The following is a 10,340-nucleotide window of genomic DNA, read 5'->3' as shown; positions in this document are numbered from 1 at the left end:
TCCCCAGAAGGTATGGTGAAGGCTTTTGGTACGGAGTCTATCTTGTATGGTGAAACCTCCGTTATCTCCAGGTCTTTGGGAGACCGGATCTCTTGGAAGCAAAAGAATGGAAACTAGGGAATGGGCTTGGTCGAATGGGGGTTGCCAAAAAAACAAAAAAAAACAAGTGATAATTTATGGTATCATAGTCGCACACCTAGTTTCCAACACAAGGATGAGGAAAGAAAGGAGAAGAAGAAATCCTTTAGTTTATGGATTCAATCTTGCTTGGCCCTTCACTCTGAATTTACATATCCATTCAACTCTATCATGTTAATTGGAGAGGAGTTTTTTTATTTTTCACAATAAGAGTGTGGTACATAGGAGCGGAAAAGTTGGGATTTTCATGGTTTTCATTTCCGAAAATCTATCCCCTGAAAACCTGTCGGAAGCTCCCCCCTCAAAGGAATCGTAATGCGAAATTTTTTCTCACACTACTAGTAATGGATCTCTAGAATTTGGGTATATTTATAGCCTAGGGAGAAGAACAAATAGAATCCTAGAACTTAGAAGGGGAACTTTTATGGAATAGAACTTGTCTCTCTACTCGTACAAGGGAGAGAATCACTGGAACCCCGGGAATATTGGAGGGTGGAGTTAATGGAGGTTTCGCTGTATTAACTTGGGTGGTTACGCGCCGTTTTGTCCAGTGCTTGTCAATATCAAGGCCAAAATCTAAACAGAGTGCCAACTTACCAGAGGTTGAGATTCGAACTTGGTCTGTTTTTTTGTCGCCGTGCACTAGTGCAGCACAGCATTTCCTTTGGCGAGCGTTTGCGGCGCCACATCACTAACAGAATGTCGGGGCACTATTGGTACTGTACTTGAGTACGGTGTCCTAGGGCAGCTTGCCGAACTGACTACAGAAGGGCGATAGAGGAGAGAGTCTGCCGAACTAGTCTCCCGATACCTCTCATTGCCTCATGGGGTCTCCATCACTCAATGCAGACTTTATGCTCAAGCGAGTGAGGCGAGAGTTGGACTGACTTTCCCCTACAGGAAACGTTGGTGTAAATGAAGTGTCTTGCCTCATATTTCACCATAATTCATCTATGTCAGGTAGTTAGATCAGAGCCGAGTTCGACAATCTTTTGCGTATCCCGGTACTCCGCAGAAAGTAGGTCGCAGAGATTGTGGAGGATTCCGGGAAAGGATGTGCAGATTATGTGGCGGATTTCTGGTTCCGGCTGCCGGCAGGGGATGCTCGTGCGGGTACTCAAGTATCTTATTGTCATTATTTAACGCGATTGATTCGTCTCGAGTCTATCCGGCACGGATAATTCAAGGGTAGCCAAGAACATAGATTGAGAGCTAAAGTACCTACTGTCCTATTCGGTATACTGGTAGTATGATACTGTGTGGGGACGGAAATGTGTTTGCCACTTTTTGTGCATACTCCCATTTAGATCCCCTGCTTGTAAATATAGTTGGTATTCTACCGGGGTTGTGAGTTGACTGTTGTCAGAGGTTGTGGGAGAGAAATTTCCCGAGAAGTATAGAAGCGTCTTTTTTTGCGCCTCGCTTCCCCTCTCCTGGCGTCCAGATTGACGGGGAAAGGCAGCCACGAACGTATTCTAGGGACACGGCTGCGGCGGTGGTTTGTTTTGTTTTGTTCCTTCATTTTGTTCCTTCTTTTCCTGCGTCTGTGCGAGCATGCCGACTACTCGAGTAGAGGTTTGATCGAGGGAATAAGAGGGCGAACCCGGGGATCCTTCCCTGTTGACCGTGTGCGAGTGCGAGGGCGTCGATTGCTCTAGACCTGGCTTTGTTCCTAATAGGCATTGGATCTGATTGCGATATCGTAAGGTGTCAACGTGGGGTTCTAGGATGCTGGGCTTAGGTGTCGCGGCTTTTCGTGAGAGCGCGGTTGCTTGGCTGAGAGAGATGGTTTTGCCGAATGGGAATTGTGACACAAAGAGCCGCATGTCCCACATTCAGCTCGGTTGCTTCGGAGTAAACCTTCCGCTACCGCCTCCGTAGATAAATTTATCGCCGCAGCGTTTCTACTTCAACCAGCACTTCAGAGAGATCATCATGCTCGTATGGCACATCCGTGGCCGGTCAACATAACAACATTTTTGATGTCAACAGAGTCGTTGCCAATAAGAATCGGGAGACCATGGAGTCACTTACCACGGGAGCCTTGGAAAAGGCATTGGGACACACGCACCGGCAAGCTCGGCGGTTTGGGGAGTTGATTTGGGAAATTGAGAATTTGGGGGGCTTGAGGGGTGGTGAGGGGGTGGAGCCAAAAGGGCTATCTTGTTCTGTGACGGGGCCCTTGGAGCGGGGGAGACATGTCTAAGGTGATTACCGGTAATCTATTTCCTGAAGCGCGGGAATTATAGCTGATGGCCAGAAATACTGGCCCCCTAGTGATGGATACCCTATGTGTTGCACCCGACAGAGGGGGTATTGCTCTCACTGGGTTGTGCTGCTGCTTCTCCGACCAACGGCAACAAGCAACTTCGAAGATGACGGGGTATGTTCAGCAGCCGGCGGTCCGGGGGGGCTGCCAGGACATGTGCGAGCAGTGCTTCAAAGGCAAAGTTGGAGCTGTATGGTTGAGATATACAACTTCCAGATCTAGTAGGGATGCTGAAATGCACTAGGACATCTCTACTCTTGGTTGTTATCCATATCGACGCTTTGGACCAGTGCCATCTCGGTACCTACCGGATCATCTCCGGTTTTGGAAATATCCTGCCGCAGCCACCAAGGGTGTGAATATCCCTCATATCGAGGGCAACATTGCGAGAGATTTTGTCCACATAGTTACGATGCTTTTGGGTAGGGAGGTACCAATACTAGCGATATAGACACCGACCGTGGCCCGGAGCCATGCCTGTGAGTGGTTGGGAGTGGGCACGAAGGAGTGGTCAAGGTGCTGTGAAGGGAAGGATTTGAACACCCCTGACAATGGACACTAACAGCCAAATAGCAAGTTCGTTAGCTGCTTCGTGGGGGCATGCGGGAATTTGTGATGTGACTCTCAGGGCGCGAGTACTCCCTTCTCACCCTAACAGGCATAGATAAAATTCTAGAGCGTCCCAAGCTGAACTGTCTAACCTACCCCAAGCTCCCTCTCATCTATTCCTACCGGCTTTGCTTTCACCCAAAGCCTGACGCTCGTCCCCCGAATCCTCGTTCATACTTACAAATGTGGTTGATTATCGTGCGATCCTTACTTTTCCAATTTATCTCTTTGGTTGCCTTGTTCGTATCAGTTTTGCCTTGTTGGCCATCTCATTGTCGTCACATTGGTGGCCAATTCTATAAGTGGAGTCGGGGCGGGCAGAATTTCATGGATCTGGATACAGGAGCCGGATATACAAAAGTGGGTGACTAAAAGCTCGACCGAGGATCCTCTAGTAATCCGTGGAGCATAGTTTCTAATTTTCTCTTTCTCCTTCTGTACTTTACTTTCTATCGGTTTCCATCTCTCACCTGTAGATTGTCATGTAATATATCACTACCATTAGATGGCTTATTTTCTGCCCTTCCCTTTTCTGTAAACTATTACTGTACTTAGAATGGGAGTGTATCATGGCTCCTGGGCTCCTCAATAATTTCCTACCCACATTACTTCCTGTGGGAAAACACCTTTACGCAGTACGCCAACCTATCTTCCATAATTCACTCCACATCCCATAGATCATGGAAGGTGGGAAGTCTTCTTAATCAGAATGATCCAGTGATATATTACCCTGGTGGGAAGCACCTACTGGGCCTTAAATAGAGGACGAATTTTGTTAAACCAATAAACTTGAGATTGTTGATATGTACAGTGTGCTACTACCTTATGTAGTGAAATGCTCCGAGTTGGTTAATCATTGCTCCCCAGGAATTCTATTAACTGGTGCAGCCGAGTAGGAGCTCTGGAAAAGAGGAGATAGAAAAGCCTACAGCTTATGTTTATAATTAAAGGCTCCCGATTTAGTCCTGCCAATATTTTCAGGTTTGCTAATACGCCCAATTGGGAAGAAGGCAGAGTAAATAGACTAGGTTGGGACTGAGAAGAGGGAGGAAGAGAAAGGTGTGATAAGGAATGTAAATTCCTTGATCTTTGACTCTAATACTAACTAAAAAGGCCTGGGAGAGCTTCTTTGGGTAACGCACACAGGTGGGCTGTTTGCTACCGCAACATGTACTTAGCAGAGCTTCATTCTTTCCTTTCTTTCAAAGTCTTTCTTCTGTATCATACGTAATATTGAACAACTAACATACTCTCTCCTTGCCATCACTCTCCACTTTCCATTAAGCCCACGCAATTCCTCATAACCACCGGGTGACTGTTCAGCCTGCGCTGCGAAGATTCGCTACTTCTTCGTGCGTGTTATTGGGATTTAGTGGATCATTGTGTAATGTGGGCAGTTCGAGAGTGAAGAATAGTGCCGGGGCCAAATTGAATTGTCAGCCCAATGGTAAACTATCTTTATGGGGAATGTGTGATACTTCATGGTTACGTACGCCAAAACCAGCCATATGTTGTGGTTGGAGTATTATTGTAGCGCAGACGGACTAGTCACCCGGTGGTGATGGGAGCTTGCGGGACTTCACAGAGAGTGGAGAATGTTCATTGTTCGATGATAGGTACAGGAGGGGGGCTCGGAGAGAAAGGAAAGAACGACACTCTGCTAAGTATCTTACATGTTCCAGTGGCTAACAGCCGACCTGCGTGTGTTACCCAAAGTAGTGCTCCCAGTGCCGGCCTCACAGTGCCCCAACCTGATACTAATACCATCCCACGATGGGAGTACTCCATCAGTGATTACCTGCTATGATACTCAATACTCGACCCACATCCACAAAGACATTGCACAGGCCACCATAGCAGCTGTGAACCTGAGTTGAGCAGCCATCTAATCTGCTTACACAAAAAAGAAAATTCGCTTGAAGAGGTGCGTACCCACCCCTTTAGTAATCGCTATTCCAATTATTTATATGATATCCTCGCTAATTGCTCTCTGTACAGTACTTCTCCGGTCTGGGGGGAGGTCGGGGGAGAGGAGTGGCAAAGGTGATGGCTAATAAGGGCAGCAAGGGCAAATCACACTCTGTGCCCCCCCCCCCTAGCTGTCGTACCTTTAGGAAAGTAGATGGTGATCAATATCTATTAGTTTTGCCAATTATGCAAACGTTGGTGAGGATTTTCAGGGACGGAGAAAGTGTCTTGAGGAGCATCTAAAAGTGTTTAAGAATGAAGATTAGAGAGAGATACAGGCTTAGTGGCTGGTGGAGCAACTAAATTGTTATAGGTGCCGGGGATGCAGAATATAGAATTGCAACAGTAGTTGAGGTCTACCCGTGATGCTGTAGTGGTGCTCTGCGCTACTAGGTTTCTAGAGTACTTATATAGGATCTGTTTCAATACATTTCTCATAGAGGAAGTATACTTCAGAAAGGTGGGAGTCCAGGGTAATTGTAGCGGAAAGGCGATGCACATGCCAATAATGCTTCATATTTTTACAAGCCGGGAGGGGGGGCGCAAAGAGAGAAAATAAACATCAGACTTTCATGGTAAAATTGAGAATGGTGACGAAAATAACGCCCTCGTTCATTTCTTGTGACTCACTCCTGCATTTGGTTGCTTAAAGGCAGGACTCAGGAAGGTTTTACCTTCACAAACTCCACATGTATCTCTGACTATGAAACAATAAGATAGGAAAGAAAAAGAAAGAAGAAAATAGTAATGAGGAAACACGTATCAATCGCTATCCGAAGGGAGAATCGGGCAGTGTGGGTGGGGGTGGTAGGGGCGAGATATCTGCGCTCTAAGAGTAGCTTCACAACTCGCTCGTGCCTCCTGGAGGCAGCCCACAAAAGCGGTGTTCGGCTGCTGGAATCCGCCAGGTCGGGGTTGACATCGGTTCGTTCTAATAGCGCCTTTACTATTCCTTCACACCCATTTCCAGCCGCCCAAGAGAGTGGCGTTCGGCCACAGGAATCCGCCGGGTCAGGGTTGACATGGTTTCGTTTCAATAGCGCCTTTACTATTCCTTCACACCCATTCCCGGCCGCCCACGAGAGTGGCGTTCGGCCACAGGAATCCGCTGGATCAGGGCTGACATCCTCTCGCTCCAATAGCGCCTTTACCACTCCCTCACACCCATTCCCGGCTGCCCACGAGAGTGGTGTTCGACCACAGGAATCTGCCGGGTCAGGGTTGACAAGCTTTCGTTCCAACAGCACCTTTACTGCTCGCTCACACCCGTTGCCGGCCAGCCACGAGAATGATGTTCGGCCACTGAGGTCGGCAGTATCGGCGTAGGCACATCCCCGCTCCAATAGCATCATTACTATGTCCTCAGTCCCAGTCTCCGCAGCAAACCAGAAAGGTGTTTGGCCATTTACGTTCGCTAGGTTGGGATTGACATTCGCGTTCGTCAGCATTATCTTCGTGATCTCCTTATGCCCCCCTCTCACTGCCCATAGTAGTGCGGTGTTGCCCATGGCGTCAATTGCGTCCAAGTCCCATTCCTTCATCTCCAATAAGGCAGCAAATACTTCAGCAATCCCAAGATAAGCTGCTGCGTGGAGCCCCGTAAAACCCTCAGGACCCCGGACCCGGTCAAAACGCGGCTCGCACGGTCTTCTGTCCCCTTTATCATAGTGCGATAACAATATCTGGGAGGATATATGCTGGTCAAATCCGTTAAGAAGCTTTAGTGAAAGTATTTTCACATTTTCTGTCATCCCTCTTCTTGCGTGCATTCCCCAGTAACAGGAAGCATATTCTAGAAGTGGCGTTGTTGCAGGGGACGAGAAAGGTGTTGGCCAAAGATCGCGGACATATCCAAAATTAAGGTACGTCAGGCAAACCTCCGCAATTTCTGAGTGGGGACTATGAAAGTGGGTCGGATCACTTAAGAGATGGCCTCGAAGAGTAAAGTGCACCAGCCGGACAGTGGATGAGGACCCCTCGACTGTGACAAGACCTAGACAACATGCTACGAGAGTGCGTAATGTGGGAGCGTTTTTGACATCCAGATCCGTAGACCCCACCTCCACTCCCAAGGCATGACAGAGCTCCTCGGCTCGTAATGGCCGTTCCGAATATAACACCCACATCAGGACCTTCATTCCGAGTATTGATTTATTTCCCTTCTGCGCCTTCAGTCGCGTTAGGGTTGCCGAGTACGCACCGCTGAGTTCATCCCCTCGTGTGATCTCTTGAAGTTTCTTTCTTCTCTGACGAACTGTCACCTCTCCCAAGATAGCGTCGATGTATAACGAAACAAGAAGGAACCTATACAACTTATTATAAGTATAATGTCGTTGATAGAGGGGAGATGCTAGATGCTCCTACGCACACATCAGATATTCTTTCCATGGTGATTCTCACAATATCCGCCCGTAAATCATCGTCCATCGCCTCTGGATCAGCATCCTGTTCCAGCCTCATCTCCAGATAACTCCTAATGTCATCCATATTAGGAGTGATGGGTATCACAACCACGTTGGTGAAATTTCTTTGAATATCTTCCCTGACATGGGGCCTCCCGGTGAGGAATATTCGTGTGCTAGGTGACTCCCGAATAATATCTCTCAACGACTGGAGCAGCGTTGGCAGATGCTTTGGTAAGAGTTCATCCAGTCCATCTATGCAAATGAAAACTTGCGGTAGAGAAGCAATCGCAATCCTCAACATTTCCATCAGATCCGGAAGTCGCAACCCTCTGCCATCAGCCTTCATTTTCTCCTCATAAAACGCCTCGCGTAGATAACCCGGGATATCCCTTCTAACTACCAGCTGCTTCATGATAGCTCCCAGGATGGTGGTGGGTGTTTGCTCTTGCTGTGCAAGGAAGTCGCAGTACAATGCCGCGACCGCGGCACCCTCCAACAGTTCTCGATTGCACAGGCTATCGATTACCAGGGAACTAGTATTTCTAGCCGTCAGCAATGTTCGCTTCCTTCAAGTAATTCCGGCTCTCACCTGAGATATGTCTTGCCTACCCCTGGATTCCCTAAGCAAAACAAGACAGTCTTATTGGCTTCACCCTCGCTACTCCTCCACTCCCGAAACTCTTTTGTTTCCAACAGCCAATCCCCGACGCCATCACACCGCTCGCTGCGTACGCCTTGATGTCTAATATTTGGCTCTAGTGGAGAGAGCCAGCTCAGAATCTGCGCATCCTCGTCAGACTTATAGATGGTTCTGTTAAAACTACCCGTTATGTTGTAACTATTCGTTATGTTGCCGCAGTTGGAATTGTTATCGCCGATCCTGGTATATGTAGCCTGCATGATAACGGTATTCTGTCCAAAATGTTGGTTGAATGTAGAAATAGTATAGAAATTTGTAGGAGTGTCGAGGGGGTTTAAAAACTTTCCGTGAGTAGAGCTGAAGAAAAGCGGAGCGATGTGGCTTATTGTGTGACAATTATATAATACTGTATAATACTATCCAATCATCTCAATGCTGGGGGAAATGGCTGATACGGTATTTTCAGGAATTACCGTTAACTTGCTGGACTCCGCATCACTGCGGTATCATTGTACGGTACGGTGCAATACCAGGACTAAGTGCCGGACTCTTGTGCGAGTACGCTAAATAGCATTTTGGGTGTATGCAGGTTTTTTTGAGTTTACGAGTACAAATACCGTACTTGAGTAGGATACGGTGCGCTAGGGTATTGCGATTGTGTTTGCTCGGCGTGGATGTGATTGCAGGGTGGTTGTGACACGGGGGCTGGGATACCCCTCCCCTCCTTGGCTCTAACTTTGGGATGTTCATAAACCCCCTAAATACCGCTCTCATACAACGGTCCTCTTCACAACACCTCTAGGTTCAATCAACACTTCGTACAGCATATCATGGGTCAGATTGCGCATAAACACTCGGTCAGCGTTGGCGCCGGTTGCACCGACTGCGCCAACATGTACGATAGTTTCAATACTAATGTTACCATTAACGCGGTCGATGAGAAACCGGAGCTTCTGCGGTGGCTTTCGCCACTAGAGCCTCTATACAGACACCAGGGAGTGCGTGCCAAGAGGCATGATGGCGTCGGTAATTGGCTTCTGGAAACTAGCGAGTTTCTGGAGTGGAGAGGTGGCGGAGTGGATAAGGCTGTCTGTTTTTGCTACGGAGAACCAGGAGTTGGAAAGACATATCTGAGGTACGTGGCGTGACCCTTTGAAAGAAGCGAATACCGGTATCCCTAACGGCCAGAAATACTACTAGTTCACTGGTGATCGACAGCTTGTACGATCAGGCAAGGGGGAAAGATATCGCCGTCGCGGGTTTGTATTGCGATTACCAAGAGCAGCACGAACAGACAGCCACCAACATGATGGGAGCCATCTTGAAGCAGTTGGTGGTCAAGAACAGCGAGGTTCTGGGATCTGCACGAGATGCATTCCTGCAAGCGAAAAATGAGTGTGGCGGTCGAGGTCTGCGACTTCCGGATCTGGTGGGAATGCTGAGAATCACTATTGCTTTGCTACCTCAGGTGTTTATCTGTATCGATGCCCTGGACGAATGCTTACCTAAGTATCTGTCAGAGCTTCTTGAGTCGCTGAGTGATATTGTTCGGGAGCTACCAAGTGTGCGGGTGTTCCTCACTGGGTGGTCTCCTATTGAAGACCAAGTTACAGCACATTTCACCGCGGTTATTACGATCCCAATCAGTCCTAAATTACATGATCTCAAGATCTATCTAAACCGGAGGCTGAAGTTGGACACAGCACCCCGCGAGATGGATGATAAGTTGCGGACTGGTATTCTAGGGATTATAGAAAGCAGTATATCCAAATCGTTAGTTGGAGCATCAACACTTCACAATACATGAATGATTATATATTTACTAACGATCACGCGTAGGTTCCTCCTTGTTTCGTTAAGCATTGATGCGATTCTGGGAGAGGTGTATATCTCTAACAGAAGAAAAAAGTTGAACGAGACGACCAATGGTGATGGTTTGAAGGATGCCTACGCGATAACTCTAAAACGAATTAACGCGCAGGAGGGTGATAGGCCTAGGGTCGCAATGGAAGCCCTGGTGTGGGTAGCATATTCGGAGCGACCATTACAAGCAAGCGAGCTGTGCCATGCGTTAGGGGTAGAGATAGATTCTAAGGATCTGGATCCCGGAAGAGTTCTTGCGATCGAGACACTCCTAGGGATTTCTCTCGGGCTCATAACGCTTGATAAATCCTCGTCCACAATCCGGCTTGTCCACTCTACCCTGCGAGATTATCTGTCCAATACCCCAACCCTACCCCAAACCCCTCACTCCATGATCGCTGTAGTTTGCTTGACGTATCTCAATTTCCGGAGTGTCCGGACACTTCCG

At 47.9% G+C, this 10,340-nt stretch overlaps 1 protein-coding gene; it reads left to right on the top strand.

Moving 5' to 3' along the window:
• The first annotated feature begins 2,083 nt into the window (after window positions 1-2,083).
• Window positions 2,084-3,440, top strand: GSTUM_00007900001 (uncharacterized protein). XM_002839706.2 has 3 exons: window positions 2,084-2,345; window positions 2,416-2,597; window positions 2,652-3,440. Exons 2-3 carry the CDS (start codon window positions 2,418-2,420, stop codon window positions 2,856-2,858), a joined length of 387 nt encoding a protein of 128 aa, XP_002839752.1. The 5' UTR covers window positions 2,084-2,345; window positions 2,416-2,417; the 3' UTR covers window positions 2,859-3,440.
• The last annotated feature ends 6,900 nt before the right edge of the window (window positions 3,441-10,340 follow it).

Source organism: Tuber melanosporum, assembly GCF_000151645.1.
Source record: "Tuber melanosporum whole genome shotgun sequence assembly, scaffold_4, strain Mel28".
Lineage (NCBI taxonomy): Eukaryota > Fungi > Ascomycota > Pezizomycetes > Pezizales > Tuberaceae > Tuber > Tuber melanosporum.
Note: the sequence above shows the minus strand (reverse complement) of the source record. Positions and strands in the feature narration are given on the sequence as shown.